At 39.1% G+C, this 24,883-nt stretch overlaps 1 protein-coding gene across 2 annotated transcripts; it reads right to left on the bottom strand.

Moving 5' to 3' along the window:
* Positions 1 to 7: 7 nt before the first annotated feature.
* LOC139442359 (GDP-D-glucose phosphorylase 1-like) lies at positions 8 to 20,320 on the bottom strand. Of its 2 annotated transcripts, XM_071223161.1 has the most exons (13): positions 20,193 to 20,320; positions 16,581 to 16,633; positions 14,883 to 14,966; positions 11,162 to 11,278; positions 10,452 to 10,637; positions 9,606 to 9,698; positions 8,371 to 8,429; positions 7,650 to 7,752; positions 6,715 to 6,815; positions 6,097 to 6,242; positions 5,558 to 5,623; positions 3,461 to 3,646; positions 8 to 1,766 (listed from the first exon to the last, which is right to left on the bottom strand). In XM_071223161.1, exons 2-12 carry the CDS (start codon positions 16,590 to 16,592, stop codon positions 3,507 to 3,509), a joined length of 1,107 nt encoding a protein of 368 aa, XP_071079262.1. In that variant the 5' UTR covers positions 16,593 to 16,633; positions 20,193 to 20,320; the 3' UTR covers positions 8 to 1,766; positions 3,461 to 3,506. The 2 variants fall into 2 exon arrangements, with proteins under 2 accessions (XP_071079262.1, XP_071079261.1); XM_071223160.1 differs by lacking the exon at positions 8 to 1,766 and having other exon boundaries at positions 3,343 to 3,646.
* Between the last annotated feature and the right edge of the window lie 4,563 nt (positions 20,321 to 24,883).

The following is a 24,883-nucleotide window of genomic DNA, read 5'->3' as shown; positions in this document are numbered from 1 at the left end:
TATTTAGTGATGGTTCAAATATCCGAACAAAACGATACATCTCCATGACATAATCCCTCAAACAATAGAGTTCCCCTATCACAGCTGTGCTGACAAAATGTGATGCTATGTAACCAAGTAGAGAATCACTTCCCACAAAGTTAGTTCATAAATATAGACACTTAATGCATATGTGACCTAGACAGAAGTTGGTACATGGAGGTGATGATATAGACATTATTGGCCGAGTGTTTTGATGTTGCAAATATACAACAGGAAAGCAAACTGTATTATGAGAGCAATCACTCCTCTTATATCATATATTAAATCACAAATTGTATTTTCCCGGATTAACAAGTGTAATACATCTTGGCTTGCTGACTTGGTTGATGCATGTCATAATATAATTCATAATTAATATTCAAGTTTGTAAACTGCATCGCAGATTTTGGTTTGGTCAATTGCATGTGTTCATCAACTTAGTTTTTTTGTCAAATCTTTTCATGTTTTTAATCAAGGAGCTCATGTGATTTTATGCACTTCGCAAATTAAGGCCCGTTTATTTACAAGGTAGATCTTGATTATCGATCAGATTGTCTTCACTGGGTCCCGCCATTTTGTTTGAAGCAAATGCGAGTGGAATCTGATTGGTCAATAAGAGGGACATAACTCTTAATAGCCACTGGTGGCGCAATGATCAAGCCCAGAAATTCCAGCCTAGTCCAGCAAGGGTGGAAACAGTTAACTCCCTTGCCCCGGGAAGATGCTGTGAATGTTAGTCCATAACTTACTGAGCAAGCAGACATTGATTGGGCCTAAATGTAGTTTCTGCTAGGTCACCTCATTAGCATACTAAATCCAATCATGTTACAAAGTATATTTGATTAGTTTACTGCATTGATAACACTGTTCATTAGTACTGTGTAAACAAGAATACAGCTACCATCTATCTACTCTAAGCTACACCAATTGAAGCTACCATCTTTCTGCTCTAAGCTACACCAATTGAAGCTACCATCTATCTGCTCTAAGCTACACCAATTGAAGCTACCATCTTTCTACTCTAAGCTACACCAATTGAAGCTACCATCTTTCTGCTCTAAGCTACACCAATTGAAGCTACCATCTATCTGCTCTAAGCTACACCAATTGAAGCTACCATCTATCTGCTCTAAGCTACACCAATTGAAGCTACCATCTTTCTACTCTAAGCTACACCGATGGAAGCAGAGAGGTATCGTATCTGAGTAAAAGAATTGACTTCAGTGAGATTGTATCTACCCCTTACCCTTGCAGAAACTTACACAGCATACACCTAGAAAAGAGTTCGCCGCTTTCCATATAAAACAGAAATGTTCTTCTATTGTAACCTGTATTAATTTTTGGAAGAAACACATTTATTTTTGTTTACAAAGTGACGTACACATGTTGAAATATCGAAACTGAAATTGACTATCTAATGACATCGTTTGTAACTGTGCCACGGCACAGATATTTGAGTAGCCTATCAACAGCTTCCCTTGACCATCTAAAGGAACTTACAGTCCAGGGCCCTGTACCACAAAGCAATCTTAGTGCTAAGATGATCATAACTCCCATACTTTAACATAGGCTGAGGATCATTGAGTGCTAAGATCACTTTGTGGAACCAGGGCCAGGACTTTTCAGCAAGTATAGGAGGTACTGAGGACATTGCCTGATGAGATCAATGTGGAATGTAGAGTTCTCCAAATGATACACTATGTTGTGAAAGTGGTGAAGACTTTTTCCCAGATGTATAGATGATCCTTCAAAAGAGAAAATACCAGTTTTAGTGAGTGAGTGAGTACGCCGCTTTAAGCAATATTCAGCAATATCATGGCAGGGGACACCAGAAATGGGCTTCACACATTGTACCCAACCAGTTTTAGTCCACTAGGCCTTATAATGATAACCTATAGCAAACAACTTAAAAATGGAAAATTTCTACAAGTCCTTATGACACCTAACTGTTGGGAAGTACTACAGGACTAGTGCCAATTTCTAATGCTGCCCTGAATCTTATGAGATCTGTATACCAAAGAGCTACTGTTAACCATTAGTGAGCAAACAATACTGACACATGAGTAAACCTGGGACTGATGCTTATATAGGAAAAGACAAGTGTTATATATATGTATATACATATACATAGCACATATATAGCACAGTAAAGTTCTAACTCTCAGGCACAATATAGTAATAGTTAAATAAATGGAGTAAGATTGAACACAGTTTTAATAGTTTTTAATAGTTTCCTAAATGTTATGACGTCACGTAACTATATGTTACTACTTCATGTCCGTTATTCAGTTATGGCCTGATGAGACTTGTACGTGGTACGAGTTGAAAGCGCTAGCCTATTAAAACTGTGTCCAATCTTACTCCATTTATTTCATTATTACTATATATATATATTTATAAATATATATATATATATACCCCTGGGGTATACAAAATATATAAAAATGAGGTAAATGTTTACTCGGTATACATGTAATATATAATAACATAATAAAGTCCACGTTAGTCCATCTTCTTTATATCAGTTTCAGACAGTACTTTCACTGTCAGATATATATATATATATAAAGATAGATAGATAGATATATAGATATATAGATATATATATATACACACATACATACATACATACATACATACATACATACATACATATATATATATATATATATATATATATATATATATATATATATATATATAGATATTTATAGATATATATAGATATATATATATAGGGCTGTCATGAGACAGTGAAAGTGAAACTGAAGCCTATTGTTCAGATGACCTCACATAATCAATTTGTAATGTCATGAACAATGGATGACATCATATCGTTTTGTGCTCAACAATGAAGTAGTGACCCCATGTCACTTCAACTGACCAATCAACATTGAGAATATATAAATGCACATGTGTAAATGTGGGAAAGTTATTAAACTGGATATTTCTAACCTTGTGGATGATATACATTGCACATCCTGGATGACATACCACAGTTAATATGTAATAAGTATAACTAATAATAAACTATGTAAACAGAAAGGTTAAGAAAATAATATGATATTCAGACCAAAATAAACAACATCTGACAACTCTTTTCATACAAAAATTGAGACTTTTACAAGTGTTAATGTCTATTTTTTCAAAACATATTACAACTAAAAAGAAACAAAATACAAGAGATGCATTACAAAACTTAATATGGTTAAAAAAACTATTAAAAAAACCTATTGAAAATACAAATTTTAATTTGGTTAAAGACCTTTTCAAAAAGCTATTGCCTAAAAGTTTTCAAAGCAGCATAACTGCCGATTTAAATGTTACTACATGTATTCGCACACTTGATTTTACATGTAGCAAAAATGGGATGGAATATTGAAATATTTGAAATGTTTGCACAGAACCCTAAAATTGCTGCAAAAAAATATATTCCAACTTTCGTAAATGCCATGCTGTCTCCCACAGAACCTAAATTGCCATCATCATTGAGTCTTGGAGTCTAACTGTCCGGCCATCTCTACAACATTGGTCTTGATCTGATTATACTCTTCAAACGGGAGACTTGCGTCAGCGATGATTTCGTCAGCCGTTTCTTCCGTCAGACTATGGAAGGAACTGTCATCTGGAATGATGCAAGATGAAAACCTTAAGCCAAATACAAACACAAGATAAAAATACTGAATATTAAGTTGTCTACTATTCAACTCTATTATAGCGCCATTTCGGTATAGTCTTGCTTGACAACAGTATAAGGATCTACACTGAACCATTGCTATAATAGTAAATTCAAGAAGCTGTTATCTATGAATTTGTCTATGTATATACTGAAGTCAAGTTTTCTAAATAAATAATCAAATATGAGCATTTCTTGGAAATCGAACATGCCATCATTTCTATTGTAGGGGTGACAGGTTGTAGAAAAAGGTTTTAAAATGCTAAACGAATATATTTCTACAACAAACTTTTTGAATTAACATTCTTTTATACATTTAACATGTGTAAGTGTTATTAGTTAGTTACCAATTACCCCCAGTAAACAATAATAACACCAAAATAAATGGCTCTCCACCCCAAACTTGACCTACATCACGGTTACTCACACCTCTCAGCTGTCAATGGCTGACGATCTTGTGTTTACATTCTCCGTTGCTCCGTAAGCAAGATGACAACCCCGATCTATGATATGGTTCAACATTAACCTGTAGATTTACTGGGAATGATCTAGCCTGCTGGTACAATATGATTACCAATGGAACTAAGTATGACTGAACAGCCTTTTTTCAGCCTGCAGACGAGCCGCACAGTTTTTACACGAGGTAGGGCCTATCTCAGAATGTGCATGGTGTGACCTGTCAATTTCAAGATTTCAAGGATTCCAAAGCCAGAGAGTGAATGGAATGAGACATTCGTGGCCCAGACATAGTGGGTTGTGTATGATTTTCTTAATTGTGCGTGTTCTGAAATGAATTTCATTAAGTTTGACTTCAATGATGTAAGGACATTGTTTTCGTGGATTTTCAAATGGACAAGTGTTTTCTGAGTGATGGAATTTCATATCCTCTTCTGCCAAATCCTTACAATGGTGGTTGACGGAGATAGCGACGAATATCGTTCACAAAAATTTTGTAAACAACAGGTTGTGATGAATAAAGTTTTTTCAAACAATTTTTTTACAATGTTATATTTTAGTTTCATTGTCTGTTGTTTCAATGTGGAAATAGCTTAAATTGTTCCGATTCTGGTCACCATAGAACATTTCCCTAACAGTTTCATAAACATGTCATCTGTATGCAAAAGATATGCCTTCATTAAATCTTTTAATGTCATCATCAATGCAGTCAGGGTTGCAGCCCAGCCAACACCCAAAACATTTGATATCAAACTACCGTATTTCCTCTATTTGACGCTATGCTGTCTGTTAAATTCGCGAGAGCCCTTAACTCGGCGTGTATTAGAGACCTAGCATGTATTAGAGGAAATATAGATACGTTTTACAGTTCATATGGGGTGATCGATCGACAGCCATTTACTATGAATCGATATGTAGGCTATCTATGTATTCATACTCACGTTTTTTTGTGAAAAGGCTTAATATATTTGAAAGGGGTTTCCGTAGCATAAAGGAAACCTCTTTTTAACCAATCAGAATCAAGCATTCATCAATAGAAATAGGAGGTCTTAGATATACTTGGATTACGGATCTAGATCAGCCGACCTTAAAACTTGAAAATTGGGGATGAGGAATATTCAATCAGGTTGTTTGTGTACTGTCGACAGTAAAAATTGTTTTGACAATAAAACGCTTGGCATAGACAAAGTACATGATGAAAGGGACTAGTGCCCTATTTTTTCATCTCTGTTATCGGTGGTGTTATGTAAGATAAATATACGACATTCATTCTTTGGGTTAAGTCGAGGTCAATCTTGTCATTGTGGCTGCTGGACTGAGTAAGGTTGAAGTCAGGCACTAATGACAATAAATATTAAAAAGATCGTCTTCTTTCAAGTACATATAAATCTGTCACTTTCCTACCTTTGATGGGCAGATGTCCTGCCAGTTCGATCACAGCTACGTTGAATTCATCTGGTACCTTGGTACCTGCAAGTAGGATAAATGTTAAAGTTAGAAACAGAAGATACATTGATCTTAGTCCCAGAAAGGAAGGACAGCCAAATGAAGTGCTCCAGTTCCAACAAAGACTCTGTGCTATGGTAAATGGTAGATACGACTTGTAATGCCCTGGAATTGGCCTGGTACTGGCCAGGTATTGGCCTGGTATTGGCCTGGTATTGGTCAGCTATTGGCCTGATATTGGTCAGGTATTGGCCTGGGTTGGTAGAAGAGAAAGAGAGAGAGCGAAGAGGAAGGGGAAAAGAAGAAGAGAGAGGCAGATGGGTGGATGGATGGATGGATGGACGAAGGTTTATCAGTACTTTGAACAGTATTTGAATCTGGGATTCCATCCACAATCGTAGACTTCTGCCAGGCCTAAGGGATGCGCCTCGGCCACCTGTGACAGATGGTGGAACAAGCTGCATCAATAATCATGATGATGTACCTATATTTCTTACCTATAAACTTCTTCCTTGGCCACAGGTACATGCGTATCGTCCTCTTGGTACTGGACTGTGGCTCCCCGAACACAGTCCCGCGCGTGATGAATAGGTTGTGAGCGATGTCATTGACGTAGAAGTAGTTCGTTACTTTATGTATCAACCTGTGTCAGATGAACCGCAGTCAGTAATAACAGATGGATGGGGACATTCTGCTAAGGAACTGGAGTTTATTGCTAACTCTAAGCTGAGCAGGGTGTACAAGATCTCTGTTACCTGGCTATCTGGATGGGGACGTTCTGATAGAAAACTGGAGTTTATTGCTGACTCTAAGCAGAGCAGGGTGTACAAGATCTCTGTTACCTGGCTATCTGGGTGGGGACGTTCTGCTAGGGAACTGGAGTTTATTGCTAATTAACTCTAAGCTGAGCAGGGTGTACAAGATCTCTGTTACCTGGCTATCTGGATGGGGACATTCTGCTAGGGAACTGGAGTTTATTGCTAATTAACTCTAAGCTGAGCAGGGTGTACAAGATCTCTGTTACCTGGCTATCTGGCTGGGGACGTTCTGCTAGGGAACTGGAGTTTATTGCTAATTAACTCTAAGCTGAGCAGGGTGTACAAGATCTCTGTTACCTGGCTATCTGGGTGACTGTGGTCCCATGAAGTTGAAAGGCAAACCCGTGACAAGGCATGATGGTGAGCTCGTGTACATGGTGCCCCAGAGATTTTACATCCTGCAAACAATCACGCATATTCACAAAAAAAACCATCCACTTATGGTAAGGGGTTCTCTAAGAATGAAAGCTTCTGTTTGACATGGCCAGACATATCTTTTATAGGGTAACTGTGAGTTTTAGTTGAACTGTTTAATGTTACTTTGATCAGCATTTCAGTCATATCACAGCATGTCAGCTTAATTCTGTCTGAGGTGATGCAAGGTCTTGTTGACAACTTTGTTGACGACTTTGTTGACACCTGTGAGGACACTGACATGGAATGATAAACTCAGGATTGTAATTATTGGAAAATAAACTAAGATTCTGGCATAACTGAGGGACTAGTAATGCCCTTGGAGACAGAGCTTTATATTTGTTTGTTGCAAAAAGTCATGATCAGCCATATTCTAGGTAAATCACTGAGGCGATTGTAAAACAGGCAAATACTACTTGACAGCTATGTACAAACACTATATGACACAACATGATTTGTCAGCACCATACCCGTGCTCGTAGGTTTCACCGAAGTGGTAAACGTCTAAGACCTGCATCACTTCGGGCTTTCCTCCCACATTAAGCTGACACGCCGCGATATAACTGGAATACTGTTAAAAGCGGCGTTAAACCCAACTCACTCACTCTGTATATAGTGAATGAGTATGGTTGTATGCTGATTACAGCAATATTCCAGCAATATCACAGCTGGGGACACCATAATTGGCCTTCATACATTGTACCAATGAGGAGAATTGAACCTGGACCTTCGGAATAACTAGTGAACACTTTACCCACTCGGCCACCCCACCGCCCCTCTCTGTGCACAGACACTACATGGCAGCTATGTGTACTCACACAGTATTCCACCAGCAGCTGCTGTTCCAGGTAGTAGGCATGCATGTGTAGGTGGTTCACTGAGGCGTAGGCACACAGACTGTTGAAGCCGATCCGGAACCCCCTGGAAACAGAAATACCCATCATATGCACATCCTGGTGCACACAGACAATCATGTATGTGACTCATTTCATCTTTCCCTGACATAAGATGTCACCTCTTCATTTTTCAACTAATTTTATCTGTGATGAAAGGAGCAGTTTAAGTGAGTGAGTGAGTGAGTGAGTGAGTGAGTGAGTGAGTGAGTGGGGGAGGGAGGGAGGGAGGTAGGGAGGGAGGGTGTAAGTACAGTTACAACTCTATTACAGCAATATCACATCATGGACTACCAGAAATAGGCTTGGCACATTGCACCTTTGTGAAGAATCGAACCTAGGCCATTGTTACAATGAGCAAATGCTTCCACTTCAGGGCTACCCTACCGCCCCTTAAAACATAGGTAATTGGGAGTGTTTGTCAGACTGAAATTTAAAACCAGCTTCGGACAATATTTCAGTCACTGTATATCACAGCAGGGCAGTTTGAGGTTGGAAGAAAATCCAAAGTGAAGATGGTCTTATACATATACTTTTGTGAAAAACAAATGTAGAGTATGGTGATGATAAACCGAAGATTGTAATCAGGGCCAATCGGGGACACTGTATCAGTGAAATGTTTGAGTCTGCAAATGAATGTGCCTACCTGTGGCTGCTGAGAAGCATGGACTCCAGGCCAACCTTGATAGAAGTCTCTGTGAGAACCTGAAACATCAGACACCTGTCAGCATGGTTCATGTCACCTTGTATACTGTTGTCATTACTTGTTAGATAGTCCAGCCCATGTAGCCCAGTACAAGTCGTTCTGCATGGATATCTTTAGTATCACTAGTACACCTCTGCACAACATCAGTACACCTGTGTCCCAGTCTGTTTCACCTGTGCACAACATTAGTACATCTGTTTCCCAGTATGTTTCACCTGTGCACAACATTAGTACACCTGTGTCTCAGTATGTTTCACCTGTGCACAACATTAGTACACCTGTGCCTCAGTATGTTTCACCTGTGCACAACATAAATACACCTGTGTCTCAGTATGTTTCACCTGTGCACAACATTAGTACACCTGTGTCCCAGTATGTTTCACCTGTGCACAACATTAGTACACCTGTTTCCCAGTACGTTTCACCTGTGCACAACATTAGTACATCTGTTTCCCAGTATAATTCACCTGAGCACAACATTAGTACACCTATTTCCCAGTATAATTCACCTGTGTACAACATTAGTACACCTGTGCCCCAGTATGTTTCACCTGAGCACAACATTAGTACACCTGTTTCCCAGTATGTTTCACCTGTGCACAACATTAGTACACCTGTTTCCCAGTATAATTCACCTGTACACAACATTAGTACACCTGTACCCCAGTATAATTCACCTGTACAAAACATTAGTACACCTGTACCCCAGTATAATTCATCTGTGCACAACATTAGTACACCTGTACCCCAGTATAATTCATCTGAGCACAACATTAGTACACCTGTTTCCCAGTATGTTTCACCTGTGCACAACATTAGTACACCTGTTTCCCAGTATAATTCACCTGTACACAACATTAGTACACCTGTTTCCCAGTATGTTTCACCTGAGCACAACAGTAGTACACCTGTACCCCAGTATAATTCACCTGTGCACAACATTAGTACACCTGTACCCCAGTATAATTCACCTGTGCACAACATTAGTACACCTGTACCCCAGTATAATTCATCTGTGCACAACATTAGTACACCTGTACCCCAGTATAATTCACCTGAGCACAACATTAGTACTCCTGTTTCCCAGTCTGTTTTACCTGTGCATATTAGTTCAACAGCACCCCAAACTGTCACCTGTAAGCAAGGTAAGTTCACCTGTGCCCATAAAGTCTCACCTGTGGGTAACAACGGTTCACCTGTGGCACTATGAGCACATGTCCATACTCCAGGGGGCTGACATTGATGATGATGATGTGGCGCTCGGGTTCCTGGGGAGGTCACACACACCATCATTTAGTAACAGACACACAACACATGACTGAATCTGAACAATAAATACTGTTATTAACATGACCATATCACATGTCAGCGGAACCACATGTCAAGAAACCACCTCAGTGCTGCATGTGCTAATGCCTTTAATATCAAGTATTAACAGTTGACTTCAGAGTGAGTGAGTGAGTGAGTGAGTGAGTGAGTGAGTGAGTGAGTGAGTGAGTGAGTGAGAACCAGATGTGTCAATGGCTGTCTTCACTTGTTGTAAGGATGTTTATTTGGGGATTGGCTGGGCACAATGGCTTAGGGGGGTGTCACCAGACCCAACTGGAATGATCTGCTCTCTTAGGATCTGATAACTATTTGCCAAATCTTGTAAAATTAGGGTTATGGCAAGGACCCCTTGACCATGTTGACTGTCAAGCTTAATTTTGAACACCGGTGTATATAATTATGTTCACTATTGATCTAAATGTATTACTGCACACCACTGACAGTGCATTCACTCACTCACTCCATCCCACTACTCAGTACCTGTGCTAAAAGGCGACTAACAGGATCGGGTGGTCAGGCTCGCGGACTTGGTTGATGCATGTCATCGATCCCAATGGCGTGGATGGATTCCCATGACATTAAGCACTGGATTGTCTGGTCCAGACTCGATTATTTACAGACCGCCGTCGTATAGCTGGAATATTGCTGAGTGCGGCGTAAAACAACAAACCAACCAACCAACCAACCAGTACCTGTGCACTATCGACCGTGCCATTCACGGTAGCTCCATTGCTTGCGGAGTCGTCTGTGTTTTGCAGACTGAACAAGATTTCTTTTGTGCCGACTTTAGTGAAGTTGAAGAGGTCTGGATTGAACGACTGACTGACACTCATGATAGTCTGGGGCTTCCTCCTCTCCGTGGCACGCAGACTGTTCAGCTGAAACAAGAAGCAGGAGAGGTCTGTGGAGCACATACTTAATACGAACATAAAACATACTTCAGGTTAGGTTGGCTTAAATTAATTTCTTGTTTGTCATGGCTCGCCAGTTACCCACATAGCCACTGCTCCTAATCATGCTTATATTATGTATGGTGTTAAGCAATGTTTTGTACCAGATGCAGATTTGTTGCACACACGCCATGACATAGTACCTTAGATTCCCAAGGAAGCTTAGCCATAAAAAAAAATAAAAATATTTTGCTATTGTAAAAATTAATTGATATTTCACATCATATGCAACATAAGCCTAAAAAATGAATTGGGTGATGATTAGTAGTCTGTCTTCAAGACCCTGGAGAATATATTAAAAAGGAGTCCAACTAAAGTCTAGAAAGTCTAGAATTAAGCATTTTACCTAATACTTTGTGTATATATATTATTAAATGAGATTAAACTTTATTTCTGGAACTAAATGTCAGTGTAGTGATGTGGCTTCAGAGCCTACACTAAGACTAGCATACCTGGGCGATGTATGCCTTGGGCCCGGGGACCACCCTGGTGTCGAGGTGCTGCATGTCGTAACGGAACACTCCCTTCTCCATACACTCGTCCCACCGACTCGTCAACTCCTTGTCAAACTGGGGCACATCAGAAACAATTAGAAACTACATTCAAAATGGAGGCAGCTACATCAAGCTTTTACACATCATCAAAGACATCAATGAAGAACATCATATCCAGTTGTTCCCAAAACAACAACATGGCTGTCAGCTAACCTTAAGAGGCAAAAATATGCAAAAGGTATTATCACTGATTTTAGTCACAACCATTTCATAGAAATAGTCCTGATTATTTCCGTATGATTACTGATATTGTTAAGGCTACAAAACACAATAGTCTTGAATCTCAGGCACCACCCCGCATCATCATAAGGTTTGACACATGTTTGTTTTTATTTCCATTTTCCAAAACATATAAAAATTATAATACTTTAAAACAATGTGATCCAATATAGCATGAAGTTGGTTGGTTGGTTTGTTGTTTAACACTGCACTCAGCAATATTCCAGCTATATGACGGCGGTCTGTAAGTAATCGACAATCAGGTGATTAATACATTGAACATCGATACACGCATTTGGGATCGATGACATGTATCAACCAAGTTAGCGAGCCTGACCACCTGATCCCCTTAGTCACCTTTTACGAAAAGCATAGTCGCCTTTTATGGCAAGTATGGGTTGCTGAAGACCTATTCTACCCCAGAATCTTCATGCAGTTACTTCCCTTTAAATGAGCACTGCATTACTGCGCATCTCGTGTTATGGTCATGGCAGCAATATGAGTTAATATGCTTGTTGATGTAGGGAGGCCCTTTCCCAGTTTGATGGTACACAACTGATTTGGGTACGTACTAGTTTGAACAAGCAAAGAAAATCCAAAAATAACCGCACGCCCACACTATATTTTCAAACATCATTGCCTGAGAGCCAATTCTTTTATTTGTTTAAGCCTAAACAACCTCATTGGCATTGTACCTTTAGTGATGATAATATATACTATGAAAAACACCATGCCATGATACCATTCCACTTCAAACTTCAGTGAGAGTAGGGTTTCACATCAATAATAAGGTTGGAACCTCTTTAACAATGGGTAGCAATCAGGGGTCCGGAAAATTTTAAGTCCCAATCGGACATTTGCATTTAGCGTATTTTAGTACGACTTTTCACACACATTACAAGTTGTTACATAAGTGTTTCCTGTTGTTTATCTGGACTAATATTTGCAATATATTTGATTAATTATATTCAAAATACTAGCAATACTGCAATCAGCATACAAGATGCCACGGAATGAAACTCAGTATTCTCTGTCATGAACAACTTGACACCCAAACCACTACACTACCACACACTCATCCGACCTATGACCCTCAAAACACCTAAACAAGTGCTAACAGCTTGATCATGCTGATGGGATTCACACATTGTACAGATGTGGCATGACAAGCGAGTGTTTTAACCACTTGGCTACCAACACACTGACAATGAGCTGTATTGACAATGAGCTATATTCCAGCTATATGCTGACAGCCTGTATGTCTGGACCAGGCAAACAGACGGTTGAAGCATTCCACACTTAATTCACTCTTCTGATTTCTCCTGCTTGTTGTTACCAGGACGATGACAGTGACTCACTAATAGCGTGAACCCCCAATCATTGGCCGGCAACAAACCTGGGTTACTGGGGACCTAGGGACCAGGTACAGTGACACACTATTAGCTAGGTCACACAATGCAGAGCTCGAAAACAAAATTCAAACCTACTTGTCCTGCAGGGCAAGTACTTTTTATTTTGCACTTGCCCTGCCAAATTTTCACTTGCCCTATTTCTCAATGCTGAACAGACAATATCATGTATCATGTACCATGTAACCCAGGGGTCCGGAAACCGTCATATGCGCCGGACATGTCCGATTGAGAATCTCAAATGTCCGGTCTAAAATATTGCTTACCGGACATTTAAATTTTTCTGTCCGGACATTCTTAAATTTTGACCGGACATGATCAACAGTTAAGACTGAGCAATTTCTGTCTGCAGTTGTAACACAATGAAGATTATCAACACTGACAAGCTTTGTTTGTTTTGATTGCTGTAAATACATCGTACCTAGAATGATAGTCCAATCGGTCAATCACTGTAATAGGCAATAAACTGAGTTGACACTGATTAATCGAGGATTTATTACTGAGAACATCTTGTTGATTTGAGTAAAATGTGTTTACAACTGTACATAAATACCTTGCATCATCGATGTACCTCATTATCCTCACAATGCTACGATACGTAACCTCAGTCAAGAAGCGAAAGCGTGACGACAGCCAGTCGACTGATGCAGATCAGTCGAGCGGATCTGCCAAACCCTCAAAGTCTGAATGATCATTTTGTAAGTCGTGGCTAACGACTTTCACTTGGTTGACATACAACGAGGATTTGCAGATTTTATTTTTTTCAGTAGCTAGTCGTATATTGAATCTTGATTGACCGCCATTTTGCTTTCTCGGACGATCGATATCAAATTTTTTTATGGTCAATAATTAAGTACAGATGAAAAAGTATTCAAATAACTACTGCTATCAACGATAGTTTAGGATTTATGATTATATTATCTGTCTTGTTTTTAAATAATCTTTAGTTTAAAAAAAACACTTTTCCCGTGAGGTCACGTGATAACCAAATATGGGATAATAGTCTCGATCCAAATGTTACAACGCGTACACTTGAGCAGACTCATGAATATTAATTAGACCGTTCACAACGTTGACAGATCGTTATTATAACAGAAACAAACGTATGTTTTCCATATATATCTAAAATGATATTATTTGTTATTAATTGTCCGGTGAATTAAACAATTTAAATGGAAACAATTCATAATTCATCATATTATGAATACGTAACAACTTGTAATTTGTGTGTAAAAAGTCGTACTAAAACACGCTGTTTGAAGGGGGCGTGGCATAAATGTAAATGTCCGATTGGGATTTTAAATTTTCCGGACCCCTGATGTAACCACTGAAAACAAAGTAAATAAATTGTTTCAAGTTTTGTTTTGTGTCAATTTATTTCCACAGTAAGACAATATTGAATAAATAAGGAATAATAAGTTAAGTTATTTTGAACAGTTAAGTTATGATGAAAGACACATCAGTCTGTCACTGTCAGTGTGATATTAATCAATTAAATGAAGCTTCACTGTTTTTTTCGTCAACTTTTTGCATTGACACAATGAGACCCCCCAATCATTGGCCAGCAACAAACCTGGGTTACTGGGGACCTAGGGACCAGGTACAGTGACAAACTATTAGCTAGGTCACAACAATGTGAACCCCCAATCGTCGGCCGGCAACAAACCTGGGATACTGGGGACCTAGGGACCAGGTACAGTGACACTCTATCAGTCAGGTCACACCATGTGACCGCGTAATCGTCGGCCGGCAACAAACCTGGGATACTGGGGACCTAGAGACCAGGTACAGTGACACTCTATCAGTCAGGTCACACCATGTGACCCCCCAATCGTCGGCCGGCAACAAACCTGGGATACTGGGGACCTAGGGACCAGGTACAGTGACACTCTATCAGTCAGGTCACACCATGTGACCCCCCAATCGTCGGCCGGCAACAAACCTGGGTTACTTGGGACTTGGGTACCAGGTAGAGTGACAATGAAACTTACCTTGCTGACTTTGACATCTTGGTCTCCCCATCGTGCTGTTTGGGGCACAAAGTCGTCACTAGAGTAACTCAGAACAAAAGAGTCCTGAAAAATGAAATGTCCAATTAGTAGAAATTATCTAGCCCAGTACAGGAGAGTCCTTGGCATCCTGAAGCATACTGAGTCATCACAAATTGAGTAAGGCATGTTAGGTAGGCTAGTGAGGTGGATGGATGTGTAGGCAGTAGGACTCAGTAAGTATGGCCTTACGCCGCCTTTAGCAATATTCCAACAATATCACAGCGGGGGACACCAGAAGTGGGCTTCACACATTGTACCCATGTGGGGAATAGAACCCGAGTCTTCGGCATGAGTGAACGCTACTAGGCTACCCCACCGCCCAAGTAGGCAGTAGCAGTGACTATCAATTATTGAGAGAATTGTTGCTGTATATACTTAATACTGAATATTCCAGAATTTATCTCCTATTATCAAATATTGTTGCTGTATATAGCGAATACAGAACATTCTACAAGCTATCTCATATCGGTTTTTTTTACGTATGCTCCTTCTCTCACGCTAACTCCTGGTTGTCTTACTAGCAGTATCTCCTTGGCATACCCGGGGTGTGACATGGACACTTTCAAATATGACATGTTGTCACTCCACAGCCAAGGAGAGACCATCTTGTTCCCTCGACTTGACATATTGATGCCCACTTTGATAAGTGATAAATACCATTGTCACAAGTATGTGCAGTGAACCTCACAGGACAACAAGCATCAAATACTCATATTCCCCGCCAATATGACATGTCCAGATGTGTGCAAGAAATATTGTACAGGGTTCAAGATCTGCTCCAGAAAGGTGTGCTACTGCCATTTTCAGTCTTTAGAAGTCAAAGTTGTTGCCAAGGAATCTCGAAAAAGATTTTTTCTCCCAAATCCCAAACTATCAAAAGACACCAGTTCACCACTAGACTTATCTGTGTGCCAAGTTTGGTTAAGATATCCTTCATGGTTTTCGAGTTCTGCTCCAGGAAACGAAACGAAATGAAACGTGACGGACGGACAGATGGACAGACGGATAGGACAGCACTCATTTCCACTTCGTGGCAGGGGATAATAACAGAATATGCCAAGACAAACATGCATCCTGTTATTATAATGCAAGCAAGGGCTACTTGCATCTATGCACATTATTAAATGATCTCATTAATATCATGATTTACAGTCTGTGCATCTACACTGACAGTGAGTGAGTGAATGTTGTTTTATGTCAGTCAGTATTCAGACAATATCATTCCAGCCTGTTGACCTGGCAAAGCACAATAGAGAATGTGTAGAATATGTCACAATGTAATTTGAATGCTTGGAACATGTAGGATGAGTAATTGAATATGATTTAATAAGTAATTTTAAAACCCAAATGTTTCTTTCTGTTGGAACCAGCTGTTGGGAAATTCATAGTTAACATTGTACCATGTGTTCTATTCATCACCTCTATTTCACATTAGATTATCGCAGCTGCAAATATTTTGACCTACAACTTATACAAGAAACATTGCAAATAACATCAGTTCTGAGGAAGCCATTTTGGTTAAAAGTTATTTAAAAAAATATGAAATAAAAACAAAAATATTCCTATCAACCTCTTACCCTAATTACACAGAGATAATTAGACACATGACGCTGTGGGGGCTAGGCTTGTCAAACTCACCAAATCAGCCATGCTGTAGAAGTTTCTCAAACCCTTCTCAACACACTTGACTTCTGTAAAAATAACAAATTTACATATGTAAATAAATATGACTTTTTAAAAAGATTATTACTACATGAATAAAATAACATATATGATATATGCAAACCTTCTGTAAAGTGTTTTTACCATATTATATAACATACACGATCAGGTCTTTGAAAGGCATTTAGAAGTGATACACATACACGATATATGCAAACCTTTTTAATGTGTTGAGGGGTATCACTTTTGTTGCATTAACTATATGAAGGAAAACATTGATCATTTTTAAAAATTTAATCATCATAAATACCGTATTCGATGTAATAAGCGCCTGGGGCGCTCTCTAAATTAGAAATAGGGGGCTCTTATTAGAATATTATTTTGGTGAAAAAAACATAGTTGAAAGAAATATTTCGTTGTTTATGTACGACAGATATATTTTTCCAGAATTTAATTGCCCATAAATAAGGGTGCATATAACACATGTAAATATCATACCGAACAAGTAAGTCTTGTGTACATTGATCAATCGGAAGGGATGCAAATTGGGCTTGTTCACTAGCCAATACATCAGCAAATATTGCCGTGGGCGCTTATTAGAGCCGGGCGCTTATTACGTCGAATACGGTAACAAGAAATGGACCGCAATATGTTTGTCACCTGATTATGGAGATCTGGAATCAAGTATTAGCTTTGGCTAAGCAGTATCATTAGCATATTAATTACCGCCTATACACTAATGGAAAGGCTTGTTGAGACCTGTTCTTGATGCTCTTTTGTTTAAGATAATTAAATGTGCTTGTTTAAATGATATTAAAGGAGCTAATAATTTCTAATAAAAATCTCTATAATCTAAATATACACACAAAACAAAGTTGGCTTATGAAACATTATGTTTCATACAAAGTCATACGAGCCAACAGTTGGGACATTTCAGCCTGTTTAACTGTTTAATGGTCAGTTGAATGAAGTATACATAATTACCATGGCAATCAACCACTTGAACTTCACAGTGTTCAAAACTAAGGGGTGGGGATCCTGGGTATCCTGATGTTTGCTTCTGTAGTCATCGCAATCTCATTAAAGTCAAATCTTAGTTCTCACTATCGCTAAACAAAGATCTGAGGACATCCCAGTAGGGGTCACGTCAGAACAACCTTTCATCCGACCAATCACAGCGTTGCTTACCAGATCATGAAAGTGACAGTCGGAATGTGATTTCCAATCATGAATCCTCGAAAACTTCAACACAGGGTATTCCGAACGATAGTTACGGGTTTATCGACTGAATCCAAAAACAATCTAAACCATCTATTAGCAATTCCAGAATGTTCTTTTGTTCAGGTTTCAAATTTTCAATCGAGAATTTGTCAAAATATGTTTTGAAGTGTAGTCGCCAATTTGAAATTGCTGCTGTAAAGCACGAGAATGCTATCTTCTGATTGGTCATTCCATTGGTCGGTCAACGTTCGTGCAAGGTCGGTCTGATGTGACCCGTAATGGGATGTCCTCAGATCTTTATTTAGCAACAGCAAGAACTTAGATCTGATTTTCATGAAATTGGTTGTCATGGTAGTGGGTGGGGATCCTGGTACCGTTTTTTTTTGCTCCTGTAGTCATGGTAGTGCCTGAACAGTACATGGCCCCCTTGAACACGTTGACTTTCATGCTTTATTCTGTACACATGATCATGATTACTGCCATTATTTCATCATAAACTTTCGTGTAAAGTTGGCTGACTTTAAATTCCAGACTCTCTTGAACTATGGACTATCTGATCCATTGGCAACCTCATTTAAGAAATTCTGATTGTAACAAAAGAAAACTTTCCTTCAATAAGAATTGACAAGGCTATAAAATACAGAAAACTATGTTAAGTGCGAACACGCTTACAACAAACTGACAGATATAACGAACTGTTTTTTCTGTCCTTGGTCATTGGCTGCATATTTAATCACATAAAATTGATGGATATTATGAACATGCTTACAACGAAATAACGGATAAAGCGAAATCACTTCGCGGTCGTGTGTGCACTATGTCTACAACAATGCTGTTTTTTCGTATTGTTAGTCTCTGCGTTGCTCACCTGTCACAAATCAGACTATCAAAACATCCATGGCCATGCGTGGCAACAAAGCAACAATAAACAATTGCAGGCAAGTGATTAACTGCATTAAGGACTGACACCTTGTCCTCATTTTACTCTCTCAAAAAAAATAGTAAAAATGTGATTAGGCTACAGCCTTTGAAGTGGATATCTTCTGTCTTTAAAATGCGACAACAAGAGGGAGATAATTCAGTCCAAATGCTAATAATGAACTACGTTCATAAAATACCAAAATTAGTGTCCCCTTTAAGTTTGTTATGACTGTAGTTTACTGTATCAAAAACGATATCATGGCATGGCCTTAATTATTAACATTCAAACTGGTGTTTTAAGTTTGTTTGAGATATAGAAATGAGATATATATGCTGGTCCGAATGCTTCACTCACTTATTTGCCTCAATGCTGATTGGCTTATTGGAAAGTTTACCAAACATGACCTTCTACGAAGGTGTTGCCAGTGTCGTCAGAGCTTCACACAGAGAGGTATTGTACAATGTTGTATCTGAAGAAAAAATCTAATTTTAATCTGGTTCTGATCAACATTGGCTTTATCACTTGGAGTCAAATATTCAGCAGCATCATGTATTGTGTTGTCTTGTAAATGTAACATTTTGATTTTGGAAAAAACGATTTAGGTTTATGTACCAAATTTTAATACACACACCTATTCTTAAACATAGTTTAACATTTGCGAATTATAAATTATGCTCTATTTGTTACTGATTATGCTGACTGTTTATTCTGAGCTATTGTAGATGGTGTGGGTTGGGTTTAATGACAATTTGAACAGTATTTCAGTTTATCATGGTCATGACACTTAAGAAGACGTCTATCACTTAGGTGAAAGACACAAGCTCAAGAAAGGTGGTGACAAACTCTTGATCCTGTCATGTGAAGGTTTAAAAATGCGTAAAACAAATATTGCCTCCAGCCTCCAAGTTTATTTAGCTGTCCTTGCAGACGGTAGCCCAGTCTCTGGTCACGCTCATTTGCGTTGCGTATCATCCGGGTACTCACGGGGAAAAAAACAATAACAAAGGCAACAACCAGTCCGGGGAATTGCGTTAGATCAGTGCCCCTTTAAGGCCTCGTAGGACATATGGGTTAAGAAAAGAGGATTATTATCTATGTTCAGAATCGAAATCCTTTGGTCAGTGTAGAAACAATACACTTTAATTCCAGCAGGAGTTAATTCACTTTTTGTCAATGCAGATTTGACACGTACTACATCTTCCGCTGTAACCTGTCAAAATGCTTACAAATAAAATACAGGTGTGGTCACACTTAGCAACATCACAGTGCGTCACCCTGTGGCAGTATGGAGAGATTGACCCTAGATCACTGTATATAATTATATATAATAAATGAATGCCCAGGTAAATTTCTGTTGTACCTATGTAAGAGGCCTTGTAGCAAAACGATAACCACTTGAGAAAATCCAAGGTTGGAAAATGTAAATTATTTGTAAAGAGTCTCACCGACGTGACAGGTGGAGTCTCCTTCCGTCCCTCTATAACCTTGTCCCTGGCTTGCTAGTTGAGGTATAAACCCGTTCTATGAATGATGGTCGTACAAGAAATGAACAAAAATGTGTACGTACCGGCTTTCAACAACACCAGAGTTGTCGCTAAGGCTCTCAGCATGGTTGTGTTCATTCAATTATTGCTGTAGCGAGTCTTTCGCTACTGTATGGAGCTTAGTCATATTTACCGTTTCAGGTATCCAGTAACAACAAAACACAAGGATATGCCTTGACCAGATATTTGTCTGGATCATTGGTGGGAAACAAAGGGGCATAACTCTTTAATAGACTAATTCAGTGTGCCACAAATAAACATGCATCTGTTTGTCATTGCGCTGGGATCAGGGAAAGCTTGACATTTGCAGCTTTACACACTTTTGTCGGTGGTATTATTATGATTACTGTATGAGGAAGTTAATATTTACAGACAGAAATCAGCGTGAAGAACGCTGGTGTTGTGGCCGTGAATCTCAACATCAGGGTTTATTCCGCTTCAAATTCAATCGCCGGGTCGTGTTGAAATTTATCAAGCGTAATGCATACTTAGAAAATCATATATATGTTTAATATCTGCAGATGTATTTATTTTTTAACAGTATGTGTACAGAATAACACCGTTACACCATCAAGAAAGTATTCATACAATGGGTGTTTATTCTTCTATTGTAAACATAGACTTGATAGAGGCGTCAATCATAATTAAATACTTGTCATCATCATTTACGAATTCTTCCAGTATGGCATCTAGCTTCCACGTCAAAACCGATAACGTCAACATAGCATCCCTAATTGAAATTCAGCAGGGAAAACTTAGCTACAGACATTTTGGCTTGCCTTGTAAAATAGTACCATTTATTTATTCATACGTTTAATGAAATTTTGTGGACTTGTGGGAATTGAATGGTAATTGACGAGGTAGGCTGACCAATCAGATTGAGGAACACACTAACTATTTGGTTTACAATAATGATTTCACGCACCTGCATCAGTCGTGACGTAATGTGTCACGACGTCAGATAGATGATGACGTCATGGCCTCCATTGTTGACGTCATTAGAAAACATTTAGCTTCACCACGTTTTTTTGATACAGAAGCATTACCGCAAAAAGTCGAATCATTAAGAATGTTGACGGTTACAAACTTTCAAATGTTTTTAACGTGACAACAGCTTCTAGTCACAGCTACAAGTCTTTATTCTCATTCAGAAGTCCTACATTTAGGTCTAAGTCCGAAAATATATGAATATATGCAGACCCTGTCCAAAAAAGTGTGTCGGAGCACACATTTGTATAACCTGTATAAATGAGGAAGAATGGAAGGAATGCTTTATGCACAATAAACTCGTGAACAACTTTTGAATCGGTTGCTCACAAGTTATTGTCAGTGTTTGTTGTTTATCGCCACACTATATTCCCACTCTATGGTGGCGGTCTGTAAATAATCGAGCTTGGACCAGACAATCCAGTGATTGACATCACGAACATCAAGTTACGCGATTTGGATACGATGACATAAGGAAGACAGCGAGTCTGACCACCCGTTCTCGTTAGTCGCCTCTTGCGACAAGAATTGGTTGCTGAAGGCCAATTCTAACCTACCCGTGAAGATCCGGGGTAGAATAGGTTTTCAGCAACCCATGCTAGCCGTAAAAGGCGAATATGCTTGTCGTAAAAAGCGACTAACGGGATCGGGTGGTCAGGCTCGCTGACTTGGTTGATGGATGTCATCGATCCCAATTGCGTGGACCGATGCTCATTGTGTCAATCACTGGATTGTCAGGTCCAGAATCGATTATTTACAGACCGTCGTCATATAGCTGGAACAATTCTAACCCGGGTCTTCACGGGGGGGGGGGGGGGGGGGGGGGGATTCCAGAGCAGTAGCCCAGCTGTTAGTCGCCAGAACCTATTTTACGTAAACACGTTCAAAAGTGCGTTAATTTATGTTTGTGTTATTTTGACGCCAAATGTTTCTCTTGCATGAAACTGTAAATTAATCGATGGATCAGAAATCATTTTACTGATTTAATAAATATGTGTGTTAACTTTCAATTTAAATTTCTCGTGCACGTATTGAATAATTGTTTTGTATTTTGAAACTCAGGTTTTGTTTGCGTATTTAGGGGAAGATATGTCGTTGCCAACCTGTTTAATTATATATAAACTTTATTCCGTTTCAGACAAAATGGTTTAGACCTGAGAATTTTGCTAAGACCCTAGTGCAAAATGCGATCTTACCAATACGGCTGCATGAGTGAAGCATATGAGTAACGCAAAAACCTGTTTCGAATTTGTTGGTCAACACTTTTATGAAATGTCTAATTAAATTGATATTTTGTATAAGTAAAGAAAAAAGAACCCTTCACAGAAGGGAAGGGAAGGGAAGGGAAGGGAAGGGAAGGGAAGTAACCATTAGACTTCTCATTCCCAAAACCATTTGTTACTTAATAATATATTCTTTTATAATGTCAACCGACCGACATGACTTTGTCGATACTTTACACACAAAAAATATTTTGAAAGGATTCTTGTTATTCTATTTCGGAACATTTGGCTCCTTATAAACCCATAAACCATGTTAGTAAACAATGATACTTAAGATGACTTGCGGTACAAAACGTGTGTGATCTGTCATTCTGGCCTACATCTACAGGTGTGGTCGAATGTGCTGCGTGAAATGAATGCTGGTGACTGTCTGTGATTGCATCATGACACCTCAGACTTGCACGTTCTGGCCATAGAGCTTTCAATGCAAATGGCGCATTGTGAAAACCCTGTAGGACTTCATAATGTGTCTCCAATGCGACTTAATTGAGATGGGTAATTTGACATCACCTTACGCATCATTGATGAACCAATTGTGAAAAATTGAGAAAGTTTATCGACGCGTTGTGCAATATTATACTCATCTCGTGCAAGACAGGATGTGAGGACTTCACTGTTCAACACTGCAATACTGCTAAACGAATTGTAAAACCTACTCACTCAATCGTAAATAACTGACAATGTATCCTACTTGCGTATACACTGATTATCTATCCAATACGGCCCCTCCCTAACAACAGCGTATAAATGAATGAATAGCTTATGCTATTCCATATTTTGACTTGTACCATATGTTCCCGTGCTTTTTCAGGTGAACAACTGACTTGCCTTTGCATGTGTTTGTGATAGGTGCCACCGGTGGGGCAGGATACGCTTGCCTTATCGCGAACCACTGGTATCACCTGGTTATTCACACATAAGTGCTCATGATATAGTCGGAATCGTACAATCGACTCTGCTTTCGGCAGGGATTTCTTGTGCATGAATGTGGAAAGGGTTTGTGGCATCTTTGCTTTTGCTTGCAATTTTATTTTATTAATGTTACCTTATGTACAAGTAGATGAACAATTTAGTATTGACATATATTGACTTGTAAATAGCCGCATCGTTTAGAAAGTTCAAGCCAGAAAGAAAACCCATTGTCATGAAGGAATATTTTCAAATACAACCCATACTCATTGTGTAAAAGTGTGCACGAGTGTTTATCAATGGTTCACTCCCAATTGTCAGACGTACCAATCATCATTGTGTCCAGTATCACTGCCTGGTCTTACCTAATTAATAAGCACCTCCCAACTGTTACTGGAATGAACCAGCCCGGGCTCGGTTGAAAGAAGAAATACAGTTAGATCCGCTATGTGTCGTATAGATCTCCTGAAGCCAAGAAATGCAATAGGGAAGACCACACTAATTCTATTTCTGAGAGATGGACAGTTTGTAAACAGAGCAGCCAAAGAAATTATGTCATTTTCTAAAAATCAAAAATGAAATCACATCAATACGAAAGTGGAAATCGTAACAATACAAAAACAGAATTTTTATCAGTACTAAAATACATAATAGATAATTGAATGGTAAACAGGTAACAATGACGAGTGCACTCAATCATACCTAATACCGGTATAAGCCGCCTGACAATTGGGCCGTCTGACAGATGATCCGGCGAGTACCAAGGTATGTTCAACAGCAAATAACACAGATACGTGAAAGGATCTTAAAATAATACAATCTGGGAGAGATAATAAAGAAACTGAACAGAAATTTCACTGATGCATGACATTCAAATGATTTCCATGACAATGATTTCCGTAACAGTTACTTCGGAAAATTGTATGTGGGCTTGTAGACTTCCATATCTTATTTGCTTTCAGCTGCACACCAAGTATGTATCTAGAATTCCTATCATCACACGAACAACACTCAAGCACCAGGTGTCATTTCCAGTGCAGTGTTACGGTGTGACGAAGTTCCGGCGGAAGTGGATAGAACAGAACGTCTCCGGTGAAAGTGTCAAGGTCACAGAGAAACAGTACCAAGCCTTAACCTCAAACATTTCGTCAACCTGAAAGTTAAATATGTTTTCAAGTCAACCTATTCAATCAACCGATAATAGATGCATAACCTGACAACACAGCGTACACGCTTTAGTCTAAAAACATACATCTGTGCTGAGTGCGGCGTTAAACAACCCCCCACCCCAACCAATTAATTGCTGTGAAAGACGTCCTCCTTGGTCCAGTGGACGAAACGTCTGCGGAAGGTCGTGGTTTGATACCAGGCTGCGTCATACCAAAAGACGTTAAAGGATGGTACTTGTTGTTA

This window comes from Haliotis cracherodii, unplaced genomic scaffold, assembly GCF_022045235.1.
Source record: "Haliotis cracherodii isolate W230 unplaced genomic scaffold, xgHalCrac1.p SCAF_5, whole genome shotgun sequence".
NCBI classification, from domain to species: Eukaryota; Metazoa; Mollusca; class Gastropoda; order Lepetellida; family Haliotidae; genus Haliotis; species Haliotis cracherodii.
Note: the sequence above shows the minus strand (reverse complement) of the source record. Positions and strands in the feature narration are given on the sequence as shown.